At 39.2% G+C, this 20,090-nt stretch overlaps 3 protein-coding genes across 3 annotated transcripts; 1 reads left to right on the top strand and 2 right to left on the bottom strand.

The window, feature by feature from the left end:
- Positions 1-1,970: 1,970 nt before the first annotated feature.
- Positions 1,971-9,300, top strand: prcc (proline rich mitotic checkpoint control factor). The gene is made up of 7 exons (XM_047384318.1): positions 1,971-2,738; positions 2,824-2,871; positions 3,787-4,275; positions 4,439-4,534; positions 4,663-4,809; positions 4,988-5,053; positions 7,972-9,300. The coding sequence occupies exons 1-7, from the start codon at positions 2,439-2,441 to the stop codon at positions 8,056-8,058; spliced, it is 1,233 nt and encodes a 410-aa protein (XP_047240274.1). The 5' UTR covers positions 1,971-2,438; the 3' UTR covers positions 8,059-9,300.
- A 784-nt stretch (positions 9,301-10,084) lies between these two features.
- mrpl9 (mitochondrial ribosomal protein L9) lies at positions 10,085-13,354 on the bottom strand. The gene is made up of 7 exons (XM_047384319.1): positions 13,085-13,354; positions 11,857-12,016; positions 11,644-11,768; positions 11,498-11,551; positions 11,261-11,362; positions 10,672-10,755; positions 10,085-10,413 (listed from the first exon to the last, which is right to left on the bottom strand). The coding sequence occupies exons 1-7, from the start codon at positions 13,163-13,165 to the stop codon at positions 10,162-10,164; spliced, it is 858 nt and encodes a 285-aa protein (XP_047240275.1). The 5' UTR covers positions 13,166-13,354; the 3' UTR covers positions 10,085-10,161.
- Positions 13,355-15,417: 2,063 nt separating this feature from the next.
- On the bottom strand, positions 15,418-19,996 carry LOC124878865 (transmembrane protein 272-like). Its single transcript, XM_047383033.1, has 4 exons — positions 17,846-19,996; positions 17,716-17,766; positions 17,452-17,643; positions 15,418-16,539 (listed from the first exon to the last, which is right to left on the bottom strand). Exons 1-4 carry the CDS (start codon positions 17,886-17,888, stop codon positions 16,283-16,285), a joined length of 543 nt encoding a protein of 180 aa, XP_047238989.1. The 5' UTR covers positions 17,889-19,996; the 3' UTR covers positions 15,418-16,282.
- Positions 19,997-20,090: the final 94 nt, after the last annotated feature.

The raw sequence follows: 20,090 nt of genomic DNA, 5'->3' as shown, positions 1-20,090 counted from the left end.
ATTATTTTGATTTTTTACACATTTGGGAAAAAAAAACTGTGCAATCAGTTTATAAATGATCTAAATCGACTCCACTTGAGTGTAATCTAATCTCAATATGAATACAGCTCTTCTGTGATGGCCTCAGAGGTATGTCAAGGAACATACACACACCAGGGACACACCAGACAGGTCGGGGATAACGTTGTGGTAGAAAAGTTCAAAGCAGGAATTGGTTATAAACAACATTTCAAGCTTTAAACATTTTGCAAATCACTGTTTAGTCTATTGTCCAAAAAGAAAAAGGGGCTATCGCACAACTGCAAACTTACTTAGACAAAACTGAACAAAGGAAAACAAATACAAAAACTGGTCAGAAAGGCTTACAGGAACCCTAAAGGAGCTGTAGGAACTTCTGGTCTGTACTGGTTGTGTTCTACATGTGACAGCAATTTATGGTATTCTCCACATTTCTGGACTAATGTGTAGATTGCAAATTGCAAGACAGAAGCATTTCCTGCCTAAGAAAACATCAAGACCTGGCTAAAATTTCCAAAAAACCTGTTTGGAAAATGTGCTCTAGTCTGATGTAACCTTGAACTTTTGGAGCGGATTTACAAAAGGTATGTTAAAGGGCATAAACAATATTGTGCTTCTTCAAAGGAACGTCATATCCACAGGGAAATATGGTGGCGGGAGCATCATGATTTGGGGTTGCTTTTGATCAAATAAACCTGTGTTTTTTGTCAAGGTGGATTAAATTATCCATTGTTCCAAATACCAGTTTCATCAAACCAAAGGACATTGCTAGACATATAGAATCAGAAATCTACAATCCTTGTCCCTGTGTGCATTTGCAAAATCCAATCTATCTTGTTACATTGCTTTTGGTATAACTGCTCCTTTCAGCACATGTTCACAGGACCTGCTTCACTGTAAATAAATTACCATGACATCCTCATCTGGGCTTTCCTAGTTTATTTTTAGAAAACAAAAAGAAATGTCTAAAAATTCTTACTTTCAATGTTTAACAAATAAATATTATTGTGGTTATCCTAACTGACCTGAATCACAAATGTTTAGTGCAATTTAATGTCAGACAGTGCCAAAAAGGTTCTCTTCCTATACAGTGTATGTAAATATATAATGTCAGTATGAGTCGGTCAGCAAGTCTTTATTTGTATATTTATTACCCCTCTTGATTCTGTTTAAAATACTGTTGGACATACATAAAACCTTTATTTTTATTTGTGAAAATATAAAACGAGCATTTAATGCCTTTTCAGAATGACCTCAACCATAGACTTTTTCAAAACTCAAATTCAAAATGTGAAACTCCTTTCTTATCTAAATTAATTAAAAACACGATATATTAAAAGCCCTTCAATTAATTTAGATGATATAACTTTAATGAAAAAATAGAATTCAGTTTCTCAGAAAATTTGAAGATTATATAAATCAGACAAAAAAAAAAAGACTTTTAATACAGAAATGTAGGCCTACTTAAAAGCATGTCCATTTACTAGATAGTATATGCTCCCAGTAGTTGTTTGGGACTCATTTCAGTGTGACAGGGAGGGGATCAGCCTGTGGCTCTGCTGAGGTCTTCAGCCACTTCTGACCATGGAAAAATGTGCCTCTTACTTGGGTAAAGGAGTTAAAGGACTGGTCGTTGCTCTCCTCCTCTCACATCAAAGTAAAAGTTGGATTCCCAGAGTCTGGAGGTTTTTTGTATAAAAAACCCTATTTTCTTCAGAGCAACTGAGTTTTCAGGTTTCCATCAGCTTAAAGCCATACACATTAAAAATAACAAACACTTAAAACATGTAACAATGTGTGTAATAAATATATACAACAAATGAGTTTTACTTTTTTAGTTGGATTACTGAAATAAATACAGATTTTGATAATCTAATATATTGAGAAGCACCTGTTATTTAGTTTTCAAACCTTTGTTGGTTCACAGCCGGACCCCTAGGGGGCACTACAGATTCGGTACGTCTGTAAATAGCAGAGGAAAAAGAAGACGGCGGTTGTCCTCAGTCAACGATTGATAGATGCGAATGTTTTGATGGAATCCAGGGAGTTATGAGCTCAGTTTATGGGCGCAGGGATACTTTAAAGTGACACAGTGTGTTATTTTTATTCAGTAGCAGCCATTACAGTTGAAATTATTTCATCCGGGTAAGAAACTGTGAGGAAATAGATAATGGTGGCCTAGCTAACACTAGCTAGCTCCGTGTTTCTAGTTAATCAGCTCATCTCGGGGTCCCGATTTAAATGCTCCATCTGCAGGTATTTTTTCACTGCGACTGTTTGAGCAAAGATAGCTGTACCTTTAAAACTGGGTTAGTCATCAGGAAATCAGTGTGTGGCTTCTCCAGACCAACTCAAGGAGACTTGTTCATCCATGTCCGCTAGTTCCTGCAGAGTACTAATCCTCGGTAACCTCAGCAAACATGTCTCTAGTCGCTTATGGTAGCAGTGATGAAAGTGACTCGGAGGAAACCTCGACCTCCAGCACAGCAAGTAGTAAACCAAGCGGAGGAGGGCTCTTCTCTTTCCTGCCTGCTCCTAAAGTATCTGGATCTGCAGCTAGAGGGAAGGAGGGAGCATCCAGGGCAACAAACTCTGCAGCAGAGGACAGCACAGTGAGGGAGGACCCCAGTCCATCTACAGGAGGGTTATCCGGTCTTCCTAAACCGAAGAAACGAACAGAGCCTGTCAAGATTACTGTGCCACAAGTCCGAAGACAGGATGTAAGTTAAATTAGACCCCTGGTCATATGTAGTACCACTTTGGTCTGAGCTGAGGTTGTAACTTATAATAATTTTTAATTTCCAGTCAGACTCAGATGATGATGAGCCGGCCACAAAGAAGCTACAAGCCCAGGTAGGACTGAGTCTCACTGAAGGCGATATAATCAATATATTCCTGAGAGGCTTTTCTTTCTCTTTCTCACAATAAATAAAGATTATATTTAGCTTGTCTGTATCTCCAACCCTTCCCTTCCAATATGCAGTGGTTTTTAAAAAGTATTTTATTACGTTATAGCAGCAAACTTAAATGTAGTTTATTAGGATTTTATGTTATAGGCCAAAACGGAGTTACACATAAAAAGTAGAAGTCATAAAGCAAATGGAGTCCACCTGTGTGTAATTTAATCTCAATATAAACCTAGCCATCCTGTGAAGATTTACGGGGTTTGTTAGGAACACAACAGACAGGTCATTGATAAAGTTTTGAAGAAGTTTAAAGCAGAGTTAGGTTATAAAACAACATCACAAACTTTGAACATCTCACAGAGTACTAATCAGTCCACCATTTGAAGCTGAAAGGAGTTGAAAACCTATCTAGACATGACCGTCCTCCTAAACTGACAGTTGGTGCAAGCATAGCATTAATCAGAGAAGTAGCCAAGAGGCTCATTGTAACTCTGGAGGAGCTCCAGATATTCAAGACTTGAAAACTGATAATTACAGATGCTCTCCATCCAATCTAACAGTTTTAGCTATTTTTCAAAGGAGAGTTGTCAACATTTAAAAACTTTAGATGTGGAAAGCTGGCAGAGGCACAAAAGGAAAAAAGGGGGAGTGCATACAAATGCATGCCACAATTTTCATGTTATATTTTGCTAAAGATTTTGAAAATCATCTGTCATTTTTCTCTGCTTCAGTTACATGCTATTTTGGGCTGCTCTTTTATATAAAATATTTCTAGTTTGTGGCTGTAGTGTCAGAACATGTGACAAAGTTTACGGGGTATGAATCTTCCCCATTTAACCCATTTCTCTGTTTCTCTCACAAGGGTGCAGGTTCAGGGTTGTCCTCCCTTCTCCCCAAACCCAAAAACCTAATGGTAAAGGAAACGGACAGACCATTGATTCCTCACACACTCACTAAACGTCAAGAACACAAAGCGCCCAAACCTGGAGCTCCTGCTCAAGGTCTGATCGGTTCCAGTGCGTCTCCCTCGGCCATCAAAGCCGCAGCCAAGTCAGCAGCCCTGCAGGTGGCGAAACAAATAGCAACAGATGACCAGGACAATGAGGAGGACATAACCCCTCAGAACTACTTTTCCCTGGAGGACAGCTCCCATCCTCTTCCTGTTGTCGACACGAGTGTGGATCTTGAGCCGACAGTCCCCACTGAACCCTTTCCTTCTGTGGCTGCAGATGAGCCAGGACAGTCAAATGCACCTCTGGACTTTGGGGGGAACCATGAGGGAGCGAGTGCATGGGAAGAGCAGTATAATCAGTATCAACAACCCATGGCTGGCCCAGAGGCTTTCCCGGAGGTAATACTAACTCCATACTTCTACTTATAGGAGCCAACTTGCTTCAAATGCAGAGTAATGCATCATGTGTTTAATTTGGTATTAGTAGAGTTAGTAGATTAGTAGAATCTGAGCCAAAATGTAACTAAAGCCAACACTTCAGCTGCCTTTTTTCCATTTAAAGGGATACTATAACGAGCAACCATACTACCAGGATCCTAACCCCGAGTTAGCAGAGGCCGAGGAGCCTGACAACTCAGCCATGTTTGATGATGAAGCGGTAAGAGGTTTTCTGAGTAGTAAATTGGTTCTATACCTGTGCCTTTTTTTCTATCCTTTTTTAAACCCATTTATGCTCCAGAATAAGTCTAAAATTAGCTAACTCCGTTTCATCTGCCTGCTCTGCAGTTTATGCGGCTGCAGGGGAAAAGAAACCGAGGCAAGGAGGAGGTGAAGTTCCTGGAGATTAAAGGGGACGACCAGCTGAGTGGGAACCAGCAGTGGATGACCAAGAGCATTTCGGAGGAAAAACAAACCCGCCAGTCGTACAGCAAGGTGAGCGTTAGCTGTATGTTTTGTATGAGCCGACAGGGTTGGCTAGTTTGCTGTCGGGTTGGTGCCTTCGGTTAAATTAATTATACCTGAGTATTTTAGTATTAAAATGGTAAGATAAACATATTAGAAATAAAAATGCATTTTAATCTAACTTTAGCGCTTTTTGATATCTCTGCAGCGAAGAGGAGAACAACCTACAGGACAACAGAGGCGAAAGCATCAGATAACATATCTCATTCACCAGGTGAGCAACCAGTGAGACGCTCAAAGCATTTAAATCCTGTGCCGAAAGCCGTTATACTTAACCTTTAATCAAAGATTTTTTTAGTGCACTGATCAGATTTTTACTGGCTGATACAGATTCAGGTTTCCTTTGAATTCTGACACAGTTTTCTTTTTTTTTAGGGCTTCAACACACACACACACACACACACAAAATAATTAGTAAGAACATTGATCAGTAAAGAAAGAAAATAGTGTCTTGTCAAAGTGTTTACATCTCTTCTCTCATTTCATATTCCTTTACCATGTTGGAGTGTATTTTACTGGGATTTTATATTCCACACCAGCACAACTGGTGTTTAATTGGGAAGGAAAAGGAAATGTAGTTTTCAAAAGTTTCAACTGTTTCAGAATTGAAACAACTTTGTTGTAGTTTCTTAATGACTTTATCACCTTACCACCTCTTTGCCTTCTTAGATTTTTTCATGCTGCATCAAACAAGTGTCAACAAATATATCGAAGGCCTGAATGCATATTTAAACAACTTTCCAGCATTTTAAGCCTTGCCACAGGTTGTCACTTTGATTTAGTTCCAGACTTTGACTGGGCCATTCTAACACATAATTATGCTGTGATCTGAAGCATTTCATTGTAGCTCTGGCCGTATGTTAACGGTCGTTGTGCTGCTGGAAGGTGAATCTCAGGCCCAGGCACAAGTTTTTAGCAGCCTCTAACAGCTCTTCTTCCAGGATTGTCATGTATTTAGTTCTATCCAACTTCCTGTCAACTCTGGACAGCTTACCCCTTGCCGAATAACACCATTCCCACACCATGATGCTGCCACCACCTTATTTCACTGTGGGGATGGTGTATTCAAGATGATGGGTAGTGTTAGTTTTTCTGCCACACATACAGGTCCTTCTCAAAATATTAGCATATTGTGATAAAGTTCATTATTTTCCATAATGTCATGATGAAAATTTAACATTCATATATTGTAGATTCATTGCACACTAACTGAAATATTTCAGGTCTTTTATTGTCTTAATACGGATGATTTTGGCATACAGCTCATGAAAACCCAAAATTCCTATCTCACAAAATTAGCATATCATTAAAAGGGTCTCTAAACGAGCTATGAACTTAATCATCTGAATCAACGAGTTAACTCTAAACACCTGCAAAAGATTCCTGAGGCCTTTAAAACTCCCAGCCTGGTTCATCACTCAAAATCCCAATCATGGGTAAGACTGCCGACCTGACTGCTGTCCAGAAGGCCACTATTGACACCCTCAAGCAAGAGGGTAAGACACAGAAAGAAATTTCTGTACGAATAGGCTGTTCCCAGAGTGCTGTATCAAAGCACCTCAGTGGGAAGTCTGTGGGAATGAAAAAGTGTGGCAGAAAACGCTACACAACGAGAAGAGGTGACCGGACCCTGAGGAAGATTTTGGAGAAGGGCCGATTCCAGATCTTGGGGGATCTGCGGAACCAGTGGACTGAGTCTGGAGTAGAAACATCCAGAGCCACCGTGCACAGGCGTGTGCAGGAAATGGGCTACAGGTGCCGCATTCCCCAGACCTGGGCTACAGAGAAGCAGCACTGGACTGTTGCTCAGTGGTCCAAAGTACTTTTTTCGGATGAAAGCAAATTCTGCATGTCATTCAGAAATCAAGGTGCCAGAGTCTGGAGGAAGACTGGGGAGAAGGAAATGCCAAAATGCCAGAAGTCCAGTGTCAAGTACCCACAGTCAGTGATGGTCTGGGGTGCCATGTCAGCTGCTGGTGTTGGTCCACTGTGTTTTATCAAGGGCAGGGTCAATACAGCTAGCTATCAGGAGATTTTGGAGCACTTCATGCTTCCATCTGCTGAAAAGCTTTATGGAGATGAAGATTTCATTTTTCAGCATGACCTGGCACCTGCTCACAGTGCCAAAACCACTGGTAAATGGTTTACTGACCATGGTATCACTGTGCTCAATATGGCCTGCCAACTCTCCTGACCTGAACCCCATAGAGAATCTGTGGGATATTGTGAAGAGAACGTTGAGAGACTCAAGACCCAACACTCTGGATGAGCTAAAGGCCGCTATCGAAGCATCCTGGGCCTCCATAAGACCTCAGCAGTGCCACAGGCTGATTGCCTCCATGCCACGCCGCATTGAAGCAGTCATTTCTGCAAAAGGATTCCCGACCAAGTATTGAGTGCATAACTGTACATGATTATTTGAAGGTTGACGTTTTTTGTATTAAAAATACTTTTATTTTATTGGTCGGATGAAATATGCTAATTTTGTGAGATAGGAATTTTGGGTTTTCATGAGCTGTATGCCACAATCATCCGTATTAAGACAATAAAAGACCTGAAATATTTCAGTTAGTGTGCAATGAATCTAAAATATATGAATGTTAAATTTTCATCATGACATTATGGAAAATAATTAACTTTATCACAATATGCTAATATTTTGAGAAGGACCTGTACTGTTTTACTGGTTGGTCAAAAAGTTCAGTTTTGGTCTTATCTAACCAGAACACCTTGTTTCACATGTTTGCTGTGTCCCCTACATTGGTTGTGACAGACTTCTGGTGGCTTTCTTCTTGCCACTCTTTCATAAAGGACGGATTTCTCAATTTCATGACAGATTTTCCTACCTGAGCTGAGGAGGATGGATACAGATGCTGCCAAACATTTCTGATCTTTATTTGTAAAAAGAATGTAAAACCATGTGAATTGTAGAAATTTGTTGCCAGGTTGTTGAGAGGGCTTGAGTACTTTAGCTTTACACTGTCCTTTAAATTGTGCCGAACTAAGCTGGTTGGACTCAGGCTGTCTTATTCTATTGTAAAAGACTCATACAGTTTAATAGATCAGTTAAACTTATTTAGTGCCTGAAACACAAACAGATCTTCTGAATTTCTTTTGTTTTTTTTCCCCCAGGCAAAGGAACGTGAGCTGGAGCTGAAGAACAGCTGGGCAGAAAACAGGCTGACCCGCCGTCAGACCCAGGCCAAATATGGTTTCTAGATCTTGTAGCTGTGGACTGCTGTGGCATACCGATACATTGTATCACAAATTACTGATCTTTCGCTTTACCCACTTCTTCTAGGAGCAAAATCAGTTTTTTTCCCTTCCTGCTCCTGCAACCTGCAAAGTCTTGAACTGATAATATTCTGTTTGATAAGGTGTTAACTCTGTCTGAATCCCAGTCACTCCTTTACAGTAAATATAAGCGCTATTCCTAAAGAGAAACCCAACCAGTGTTTTCAAGATACCAGAATCATAAATGTTTTTCTTTTGGACGTGTATAAAACATTCATGGCATTTTCTGAGTTTTGATTTCTTGTTTTTGTGGCAGCATGTTTGGTTCTGTAGGAATCCTTTCCCATATTTTTCGTAGTTATGATCTTAAGTTAGAAAGCTGCAATGTAAATTATTCACGGAATCAATAAAACATAAATGATGCTATAATGACGAGTCAGCAGAGAACCAACCAGGGGTTTGAATTTTATCATTTTCTTCACTGCAATAAAATTAAATGGTAGCATGATTTTTCACTGCTGCTGAATAATTTCCCATAAGGCACTGCTTATTTTTTTTCAAAAGGAGCTGCAAACATCTCAAGTTGCTTTATTTTGCTGGGAGTGTTAGAAATCTGTAACACTTCTTTTCTTTACTGCTCTATATTCTGCTCGACTTTCTTCTGTAGGCTTCAGTTGTTTTGGGCTCAATCTGAACCATTATAAATGCAGGAACGTTTGTTGGGAGAAAATCAGATGAACTAAAGTCGCCCATTCTGTCTAGCTTCGTTCTACTTTTCCTGATGGACACTGTGGCATTGTTTCTTCCTCCAGTCTTTACATTTTATGTGAATGACGAGCAGTTTTGTATATAACCCAACATTTTCCCCTGAAAGGCCAGATAAACCATATAATGTACTGGTTCTTGCCAGTAGGATAATGTTTCTTAACAAGATACAAGTAGGATTTCTTCAAAGACCTGTATATGTGAACTGATCCAACTCAACTCATTGTGTTGAACACATAAATATGTTGTATTGGCAGTCAAAGGGTGCATTTATAGCCAGGAATTTAAAGTTACAGAAGTAAAAATATGTATATATATATATATGTTTTCATGTGAAGCAGGATTACATTTAATTTTTTTAATTTGCATTTCAAAATTTCAAGTTGATATTTCACACCTCCCTTTTTTGTTTACTTTGTATGAGTGTGTCATTAAAATCCAATAAACTAGTTTTGAATTTTTCTCAGTTTTTTTTTTTTACCTTTGTAAAGTCTGTTTGCAGTTTCTTAATTTATGGCCACAATGAGGCTGATTACCCTGCTTTGTTACTGTTTACAGAACAATGATCCTGAAAAAATGGTTCTGAAAGGATAAATCAGATCAACTTCTGAAATGGCCACAAAATGCATGTAGTCAAGGTGAAACGTATTAAGGAACATTTAGTATTAGTGGGAGTATGTGTACAAATTAGAGCCTTTTTATACAGCAAAAAAAAAAAAAATACATCTCAGTGCAGCCAAGGTGGCACAGTTGGTAGTACTGGTGCCTTGCAGCAGGATGGTTCTGGGTTTGAATCCCAACATGGAATCTTTCTGCATAGAGTTTGCACGTTCTTCCCGTGCATGCTTGGGTTCTCCGCTTTCCTCCCACAGTCCAAGAATATGACTGTCAGGCCAATGAGTCTCTGTATAACCTCCCATAGTTAGGAGTGTGCATGGTTGTTCCTGTGTGTGTCGGTGCTTCCCTGTGATGGAATGATGACCTGTCCAGGGTGTACCCCGCCTCCCGCCCATTGACCGCTGGAGATAGGCACCAGCCCCCAGCAAGGACAAGCCAGTACAGAGGATGGATGGATATTGTATGATTAATCCACCCTTGGAAAGCCTAAAAGATATTGGATTAATGACCACAATGAATGGATATAAACTTCTGAACTGAACATTTCTTTTAGGGGAAATTCTCACTATAGTAGTAAGAAATAGGCTTTTATTTTTCACAATAAAGAACACATTAACTGACTCCAAAGTTGAATGAACATGAGCTCTCTGATTTATTCCACACAGCATTTTTGTTTACCGATACAAATACCATCACGGGAGTCCTTTACTTTTTATCTGAGTTTTCACTTGGTGGTGGCGTTGATCCTTGCTGGGTATGGCCAGGTGATGTCAAAGAGTCTTTACCATCGTGTGCTTGGTCTGCATCAGAAACGGCGTCCTCCTCGACGGCATCCTGTGAAGCGCGTTCGGCTGCCTCCAACTTCCGTTGCGCCTTCAGCTGCTTCTGGTAGATCGCAGACTGATCTTCGTGTGGTAACAGGGAAATGGGAATGCGAACTGTGTCCATTCCATTAACCTGGAAGACATTCATAGGCTAAGTAAGCACATCCACTGTTGGGTTTCTGTAAACTGGTGTATTTTTTTCAAGCACAAACGTCAACTACCCAGAACCTGCTGTAGTGACATAAAAAGTACAGAAAACCTTATTTTGCATGAAAGAATCCATTTGAAAGAATTGTAATAAAAATAAACTGTTTAGAAGTTGTTTTAAATGGATCTTTATGCAGATGAGTAAGAAGAACTCCATGTGAGGCACTGAGAGAGAAATACTTACTGTAACGTCACACCAGTAGTCGCCCAAGTCCTTTATTGGCTCAAACGGCAGACTCAATGCGTGAGGTGGAACAACAACTCCCAACTGAAGAGATGTTGTACAAACAAGGACAAATCATTTGCTTATATTCTCATTTGACAGTGTATTTTGTACACTGTTATCTAGTTCAAAATGGAAAAGACAAGAATATATAGTTCACGTAAGGCACATGTGTGCTGCTCTTCTTAAATCAGACAATGGGTACAGATACATACAGCCACCTGCCCTACTGTACAGTTGATGAAATACACATTTTTAAATTAATGGACAATAGACAAGGTAGGAATAATATATAACTGTATTTATTATGTTTATGTTTATCTCCATTTTGTCCTGTTGGCAAAAGCTGGTCGTACAAAGCAATAACAGTAAGGGCAGCATGTTGGACTTTTTTCCACCCGCTCTGAAATTAAAGATTATATTTTTCTAAATTTCTCAGCGTGAGAATATGCTGCTACAACAACAGATACGTTGAATAATTAATTAATATTTTCTTTTACACCAGCGCTGCCGTCTCCATGTACTGCAAACAAAACACAAGCAGACAAACCTTCTTCTCAAACTGTCTGCAGACAACTTCTTTGGTGAGTTGAAATTCATCACACGGCATTTTGTTGATATTTAGTTTGGAACGTTTAAGGAGCTCGACTGTCTGTGAAAACAAGAGGAAAGCTTTTAGTAAAAGCTGACAGCCATTAGTCTGTTATCCCTTTCACATCCCTGTGGTTGGGACCCCGGAGCAACGACAAGTCTGAGTAAATGAATTATTATTGCTAGATGAACTCACCAGTTGTCCTGTTCTGGTTTGTAATCTCTGATCTGGTTTGCCCTCACGCAAAAGCTGTGTTGAAACAAACAAAACGTGACAATGAATGGGTATATTTTCCTGTCCAACACCTGTGACAGAAATGAGTCAGTACGTCTAGTACGCACCCTCAGCTCCTCAGCAAACATCTGTTGATTCTCCGGTGACGGATACACCGCGAGGCCTTGGGCCAGCAGCTTATTTCGCCCAACAGACTTCCTCACACACACCGTATCGCCTCTCCCACCAAGTTCTGTTATTTCGAGCGCAAGAAGAAGGTTTTAATATAATTTGTGACTTTTCCTAAGTAAATTAACAACAAGGGGTCAGTAAATACTTACTTGCTACAGTTTGAGTCAGAATAAGCTCCATCTTCTCTTTGGGAGCATGTTTGGTGTCCTCGACCATCTTGTAGACTCTGTGTCTTCGGGGGTAAAGCCTTGGCGGACTGCCCACTTTGGACAAAGGGACCTGCCACCATCGCTCCACTACAACCGTGTGCTGTAGAGATTATTTAAATTAATTCAGCTGTCTTCTCATGAAAAAATACATTGGGGTTGCAAGATTACCTGGCAGAATGACACTAAACCGAACCGTGAATTTAAACCAGAAGAGAGTGTGGATAAATAAGAACTGAGATGATGAGAGAATGAAACAAAGTCAAGTGTTCCTAAACATTTTCCATTTCAAAATTCTGAACTTTTCCGGATTCAGATTTTTAATATCAGAATTTATTTTCAAACAATTACAAATATTTAATGCGATTTGGCGTATGGTGTTCAGGGTTTAGTATCACTGTGCTCTAAGCATTAAAAGCCCCGAAACATTCACACAATCCATGTGATAACCGACATTATTTGAGCTGAATTTTAGCTGAAATAATAATTTCATATTCTCATTATCTTGAGAAAACAATCTCTCAAGCCCACTTGATATGATAAAAGTTTCACAGTAGTTATTTTTAGATCAAAAGACCTCGTGATAAGATCTCAAACCATTTTTCTTCAGCAATATCAGTTTCACAATTTCATTATCTCAAGATCACAAGCTTGTTTTGTTCATAAACTCAGAATGTATTATTAGCTGCTTCATGATTTCTTAAAGATCTAACTAACGTATTTTGTGTAGGCGTGTTCATGTCACCATGGAGGTGTGAACAGAAGTGGACTTTTTATAATGCCTAATGGCACAGGCTATATTCTGTCCCAAAATGGTGGTCAAGGATGACTCCTAGGTCTTCAGGGAAGGTTTGTGATCAAGTACTGGAATTGGGGCAGGAATCAAAACATCAGGTAATGTCAGAGACGAAATTAAATTTATCTGAAAAATGTCAGGTAAAAGGAACACGATGAAGGAGAGTTGGAAAGAAAGTCAGTGTTTTTGAAGAAAAATCTTGAAAGACCTTCAGAAACCTGGAGCAATATTGATCCAGAACATTTCAGAAAAACTGTGGCTCAGGGATGGTTTCAGGCTTCTGCATGAATAGAGCCGACAAAAAGCAGTGGTTCCGCGGTGACAGCTGTTAGAGGTGTGATTGTATACCTTTAAAAAAACTAAAGTGGCACTAACCTGAGCAGGAGTCAGAGAGAAGCTCCTAGCAGCAGGATGTCTGAGCAGATCCTGAAGGACGAAGCGGCCGAAGCTCCACATTGTTGGATCAACACCGCAGCAGATCAGCGCTGCCAGCAACCTCACCGACCCAGATCCCTCAAAACTTCACCCGGGCCTCTGATCCAGAACCGACAACACAAATTCATCCAACAAGCTAAACTCTGCTAGCGACAGGCATGACTGCTCTCACTACCACAAACATGCGTCGGCTGTGTGATGTACAAGGCGTACAGCGTGTCTACCGCCACCTACCGTACTGGGGGATGTACTGCAGGTACTCAGTGAAAAAGAGTGACTGTATGTAGCCTGTTTCTGCAATATACAAGTCCTTCTCAAAATATTAGTATATTGTGATAAAGTTCATTATTTTCCATAATGTCATGATGAAAATTTAACATTCATATATTTTAGATTCATTGCACACTAACTGAAATATTTCAGGTCTTTTATTGTCTTAATACGGATGATTTTGGCATACAGCTCATGAAAACCCAAAATTCCTATCTCACAAAATTAGCATATCATTAAAAGGGTCTCTAAACGAGCTATGAACCTAATCATCTGAATCAACAAGTTAACTCTAAACACCTGCAAAAGATTCCTGAGGCCTTTAAAACTCCCAGCCTGGTTCATCACTCAAAACCCCAATCATGGGTAAGACTGCCGACCTGACTGCTGTCCAGAAGGCCACTATTGACACCCTCAAGCAAGAGGGTAAGACACAGATAGAAATTTCTGAACGAATAGGCTGTTCCCAGAGTGCTGTATCAAGGCACCTCAGTGGGAAGTCTGTGGGAAGGAAAAAGTGTGGCAGAAAACGCTGCATAACGAGAAGAGGTGACCGGACCCTGAGGAAGATTGTGGAGAAGGGCCGATTCCAGACCTTGGGGGACCTGCGGAAGCAGTGGACTGAGTCTGGAGTAGAAACATCCAGACCCACCGTGCACAGGTGTGTGCAGGAAATGGGCTACAGGTGCCGCATTCCCCAGGTCAAGCCACTTTTGAACCAGAAATAGCGGCAGAAGCGCCTGACCTGGGCTACAGAGAAGCAGCACTGGACTGTTGCTCAGTGGTCCAAAGTACTTTTTTCGGATGAAAGCAAATTCTGCATGTCATTCGGAAATCAAGGTGCCAGAGTCTGGAGGAAGACTGGGGAGAAGGAAATGCCAAAATGCCAGAAGTCCAGTGTCAAGTACCCACAGTCAGTGATGGTCTGGGGTGCCGTGTCAGCTGCTGGTGTTGGTCCACTGTGTTTTATCAAGGGCAGGGTCAATGCAGCTAGCTATCAGGAGATTTTGGAGCACATAATGCTTCCATCTGCTGAAAAGCTTTATGGAGATGAAGATTTCATTTTTCAGCACGACCTGGCACCTGCTCACAGTGCCAAAACCACTGGTAAATGGTTTACTGACCATGGTATCACTGTGCTCAATTGGCCTGCCAACTCTCCTGACCTGAACCCCATAGAGAATCTGTGGGATATTGTGAAGAGAACGTTGAGAGACTCAAGACCCAACACTCTGGATGAGCTAAAGGCCGCTATCGAAGCATCCTGGGCCTCCATAAGACCTCAGCAGTGCCACAGGCTGATTGCCTCCATGCCACGCCGCATTGAAGCAGTCATTTCTGCAAAAGGATTCCCAACCAAGTATTGAGTGCATAACTGTACATGATTATTTGAAGGTTGACGTTTTTTGTATTAAAAACACTTTTCTTTTATTGGTCGGATGAAATATGCAAATTTTGTGAGATAGGAATTTTGGGTTTTCATGAGCTGTATGCCACAATCATCCGTATTAAGACAATAAAAGACCTGAAATATTTCAGTTAGTGTGCAATGAATCTAAAATATATGAAGGTTAAATTTTCATCATGACATTATGGAAAATAATGAACTTTATCACAATATGCTAATATTTTGAGAAGGACCTGTATACCCTAATGATGTACTTATTGCAAGGTTTAAGGACGTTTTATGACCGAATTTGATCATTTATTGGACTCAAATTTAGAAGAGTTCCTTGTTAATTCTAATCTATGTTGACTGTGCAAATCAAAGGAATTTTTACCAATGTTACACACAAGGTCAGGGTTTCACAACAAAACATGCATGCATGGATAGATTTTTTTTATACTTATCTAGACCTGAAAAATACTTAAATTAAAAAGTTTCTCTATCTATCTGGGCAAAGGGCTATACTCTATTAAATACTTATTGTTTTTTTGTCATCATCATAAGGGCAGTTCAATCATATTCATTGAGAAAAATTATCCCCGTTATTCAACCTTTCTATTTTTCCATTTACAAAATCATATTTTAATGTTAGGAGTTGCTGCACACAATGTTAGAGGTATTATAGTACAGTGCTATAGTATTACAACACCTGAAAACTCCATCGCATTGAAACAGTAAGTGCATCAAGGAACAATATCAAGGGCAGTAAAGTCTACACAGGTTTCAAACACATTAAAGCAAAAACAAAAAATGAAATATATAATCAAAATGGAGAATTACAGGGATATTTTGAGCCATAGGAATAGAATCCCTTAAATGCAGTGTTAATCAGAGCCAATTTAGAGCTCAGAAAAAGCATGTTGCAAAAAGGAATCAATTTGTAATAAGGCTGTTATCGCTACAAGAAAATCAAGTTCATATCATAATACATAGAAAGTTCAGTCAGTCCTAACATAATATCAAAATATTCCTAATCACTTATATTTCAAATTCATACTGAATGTATGTGTTATTGCTGTACGTCCCATCTTCTTTTGGCTTCGAAATATTGAGTCTTTTGTTGGTATTAACAGGAAACGTGATCTAGCAGAGCTGTAATGTGGAGGAGATGTGGTAACTAATCAATTGGAGCACTGCACCACAACCTGCAAAGAATATCTGACACTGAGCTGCTGTGGGAGGTTGAAGCTATAAATCAAATATGAACTTTTTGCAAAACTCTCCTTTTCCTGTGAAACGAGCAGGAATAACAGGTAGGGTATAGTTGGGATTTCTGGCTGCAGCTACCAAGCATTTTTCTACATGTTGTGTAAGCTTCAATGATGTATAAAAAAAATCAAGGAACTGTCAGCACAATCTACACCATCATCAGTGTAAGAATCATCTCCTCAACCATTTTAAGCCATGTGCCTAAATTTAAATCACACATCCCCAGCTGCTGGTTCATGAAAACTTGTTGCACCATAGAAGCTTTTGTGGTTTGCTAACATGTGGCGTCCAGCAAATATAGTGGTGCAGAAGGTCAGCAGAGCGAAGCAGCAGGTGCAAACGAGAATCAGGGTCATGGCGACCCACATCAGCGTGGTTACAACAAACGCAAACAGGTAGGTTGTCTTGTGGCAGTATCGCTCCTTTCCAGAGTAGTTTGGAGCATAAACAGCATAAATCCATGAACTGCCTACAGGAAGAAAGCACAACAAGATAATATGTATAAGATTTTAATCAGGTGAAGGGTTAGAACCAAAGAAACACAATTACTTTACAAATTGTCATGCTATACATATTTCAAAGGTCTGAAACTAAAACAAAAGAAATGCATAAAAGGAGCAATTTCAAAAGAACAATGAATGTCTCCCTAAGTAAACATGAATCCTACGAAACTCGGAGCAATTAAACCAATAAAATACCTTAGGAATAGTTATATTTGCCATTTCTGCAGATTTAAAATCCACATTGAATACTGCTTTATATAAAATTAATTGAAGTATTTGGACCAAAAACAGTGCCTTTTGTCTTTACTGCATTCATCTGGAGAAATTTCTGAAACACTGACCCATCCACCTGATATCAAGAATGTACTGATACAGTGACTGTAATTCAGTGTTGTCTTGTAATGACCCAGAAATATAAAGTTTTGTGATAGCCTTGAGGAACCCTAAATATGTTTTTGTCATTAAATCTGAAGAAACGCAATAACTTAATAAACATTTAGGGATATATAAAATATTACAAATGAAACTCTTTGAGCATCTGAAATCCACTTAAGCAAGAAGCTTAAAAAAATTAGGCCTTTTAGTTCTAAAACATTAACTGTTGTTTTTGAACTGAACTGAAAGAGCACGTCCTTTTTCAAATCCACTCAGATTCCAAATTTAATACTTTGTGTTCTGTATTTCTTTTTAAACAGAATGAATAAAATTAAAATGGCTGCAGTTTGTATTTGCATTTTACACTATGTCTGAACTCCTCTACTAAGTGAATTATCGGTAAATACCATGACCTAATGCAAAGGTACTCCAGCATCTCTTTTAGCAAAATGCATAGAAAATCAGAAAGTGCTTTCATGCAAAGAGGTAAACATTTCTCGCACCTGCTATCAACCAGGCAAAACTGAAGATGTGCAGGACAGTCATGCAGGCCAAGCTCAGGATGTGAACGGCTCCATCTTGGTAGCCTCTGCTACTGTAGGTGAAAATCAGAGACAAGAGGCTGGTCGCTCCAAGCACGATCAGGTAAACAGGGACGTTGGGCTGCACGGGACAGTGATCGATATGCATGGCACCTGCACAGCAAATACAACAGTTACACCCATGACTGTTCAGAATTTAAGGTTTAAGTACAAAAGTTAACCCACCCAGTCCAATGGCTGCTATCATCAGCATCCACCAGATTATGTTCATCACAACTACAAAAAGAAAGAGGCAGAATGTTTAGTAACTTATATTTAAAATTAAAGGTTCTGAAGAAACAGAAGAATGCCTTACCAGTTGTTGCAATCAGTCCAGCACTTTGAGGTCTATTGTCCATCTTTAAAAATTAGATTTGAACCAACCAAAGTAGAAACTGCCGAGGCTGGGTTTTACTATTAAAGCTTCTTTTTTCTTCTAAATTAAGAGGTCTACATGAATTGCTCTTGACAAACTGACAACTTTGTCAACACTGTTTGCTGTTTAGGCAGGATGTGAAGTCATTTGGTTGAAGCAATTCAACCACTATTTTGCAACAGTCCCTGCTACTAAGAGGAAATAATGATAAAATCAGAAACTTTCGTCTGATGCAAACAATTAACAAGCAAAATACTGCCCTGTTTCAAGCCACCAACTCCTATGGAGGCCTTTCTTTCTATTGCAAATTTGGCTTTTTTTTTAACAGAAAGGCTCACAATTTATACATCAATATATTTTATCAAGATCACAACCACAGTGAACCCACAAGGTGCAATTTCCTGTTGTCTAAAACTCTCTGAAGAGTAGTTGGACACAAAAACCAGGCATGCTGCAGATGGTTGGACTGAAAAACTAAAAGTGAAAACAACTCTTATTTGGAAAATTTAGATTAAAAGTTGTATTTAACCCGGTTTTTACGTTTTTCAGTGTTTCTTGATGGGAGGTGTGGACCTATTTCAGCTTTTAAGAGAAGAGACAAGCACATACACCTACGGGTAACTTACAAAAGCCAATTAACTTAACATGCCTGTTTTTTTACTCTGGAAAGAAGCCAGAATATCTGGTAGAAACCCACATATGCACAGGGGGGAATATGCAAACTCCATGCAGAAAATATCTAGTGGGGGTCAAACCCACAACCTTCTAGCTAACAACTGCACAACTGTGCACAAAGTCACTAATTTGTACCTGTTATAAAATATAAAATAAAGAAAAAAATATGCTTACTATCCCTTTAAAGCCCATTCACTCTAAGCGAATAGGTCGGCAATGTTATAAGAGCCAAGACCAGGCCAAACATCTGCCTGGAACGTCATAGTACTGTCTGTATTTCAACTAAAATTAAGGATTTTTAGTACCCTCTGTCTTCTAAATCGGGTTTAAAATGTGCTAAAAAACTGTGACCATCGCAACTCTGAGCATCAAATAATTAAAAGACAGAAGCAGTGCCACCTAGTGTTGAGAAATGAGCACAAAAAAATACTGCAAAGGGTTTTGTATAACATCTCAGCTTCTTTCAGAACCACAACTAACAATAATGAAGGTGTTTGTCTGTCCTATAAACATGCTGAATAAGGATATGTTTTGCCCTCCAGTGTATTTCTAAAAAATGCTGTTTTTGTCTGGAAAACCAGTACATAATGACCACTAACATTATTTATGCCACCATATTTACCAGAAAACGTTGTTTATGTCTTTGCAGTAAAGTTTCTACGTTCCTGTAGTAGTTTTACATGAATAAACTTCAGCATAATTGAGATAGATCAACACAAAGTAGCGCATAGTCATAAAGCTGAAAGAACATGATGAATGATGTTTTTCTTCTTGCCTCTTTTCCACAGGAGATCGAATTAACTACAAGTGGAGTCTATTTAGCAGTTTGGTGCCTTCTTGTGACCGTTGGTTGCACTGGATTTTATTTACAGGTTGCAGAGTTAAGGGGACAGAAATGCACACCAAACCTTCCAGTTTTTTAATTTATAGAAAGATTTTCTAAACCATGTATCACTGTTCCTCCGCTTCACAGCATTGCACTTGTTTGTGCTGATGTATCATATAAAATCCTACTAAAAGACTTTGAATTTTTTGGTATTAATACTTTTTCAAAACATTATATTACTATACATAGATTTTTTGCACCAAAACAAAAAGCACAATTTAAAAACCTACATTTTGTTTTATTTGAATATTTTGGGATGTGTTATTTCTATTCACTAGTTGTAGGTTTTTGCTTTTTATTTTTTGCTACAGTTATTCAATGTTTATATCTTGTGAGTCTCTATTTGCCTACGCCTTATATTACCACATACAAAAGGACAAATAAAGGAATGTTCAATTTTATTGTACTTTGTTCTTTGATTATGTTAGACTGAGGTGAACTCAGATCACCTGTTGACACAGTCCCTTATCCTACCCCCAAACCAAAAAATCACGTAAGGTTTACTAGATGAGGTTATGTTTTCCAGCTATCAGGTTTGATTTTATTATTTGATGCATAGATTACTGTGATCACACAGATTATATCATGAACTTGAACTTTGACACCAGCGCTCACATTAATGTC

Source organism: Girardinichthys multiradiatus, chromosome 13 (genome assembly GCF_021462225.1).
Source record: "Girardinichthys multiradiatus isolate DD_20200921_A chromosome 13, DD_fGirMul_XY1, whole genome shotgun sequence".
In the NCBI taxonomy this organism is placed as follows: Eukaryota; Metazoa; Chordata; class Actinopteri; order Cyprinodontiformes; family Goodeidae; genus Girardinichthys; species Girardinichthys multiradiatus.
Note: the sequence above shows the minus strand (reverse complement) of the source record. Positions and strands in the feature narration are given on the sequence as shown.

Coding starts and splice junctions, on each gene's coding strand:
- mrpl9 (XM_047384319.1), bottom strand. CDS start 13,165: ATGTGGAGCTTCGGCCGCTTCGTCCTTCAGGATCTGCTCAGACATCCT. Junction 12,017..13,084: donor TCTCTCTGACTCCTGCTCAG/GTTAGTGCCACT, acceptor TAATCTCTACAG/CACACGGTTGTAGTGGAGCG. Junction 11,552..11,643: donor TGTTTGCTGAGGAGCTGAGG/GTGCGTACTAGA, acceptor GTTTCAACACAG/CTTTTGCGTGAGGGCAAACC.
- prcc (XM_047384318.1), top strand. CDS start 2,439: ATGTCTCTAGTCGCTTATGGTAGCAGTGATGAAAGTGACTCGGAGGAA. Junction 4,276..4,438: donor GCCCAGAGGCTTTCCCGGAG/GTAATACTAACT, acceptor TTCCATTTAAAG/GGATACTATAACGAGCAACC. Junction 5,054..7,971: donor TAACATATCTCATTCACCAG/GTGAGCAACCAG, acceptor TTTTTCCCCCAG/GCAAAGGAACGTGAGCTGGA.
- LOC124878865 (XM_047383033.1), bottom strand. CDS start 17,888: ATGGACAATAGACCTCAAAGTGCTGGACTGATTGCAACAACTG. Junction 17,767..17,845: donor TGGACTGATTGCAACAACTG/GTAAGGCATTCT, acceptor TTCTTTTTGTAG/TTGTGATGAACATAATCTGG. Junction 16,540..17,451: donor TTTTGCCTGGTTGATAGCAG/GTGCGAGAAATG, acceptor TTCTTCCTGTAG/GCAGTTCATGGATTTATGCT.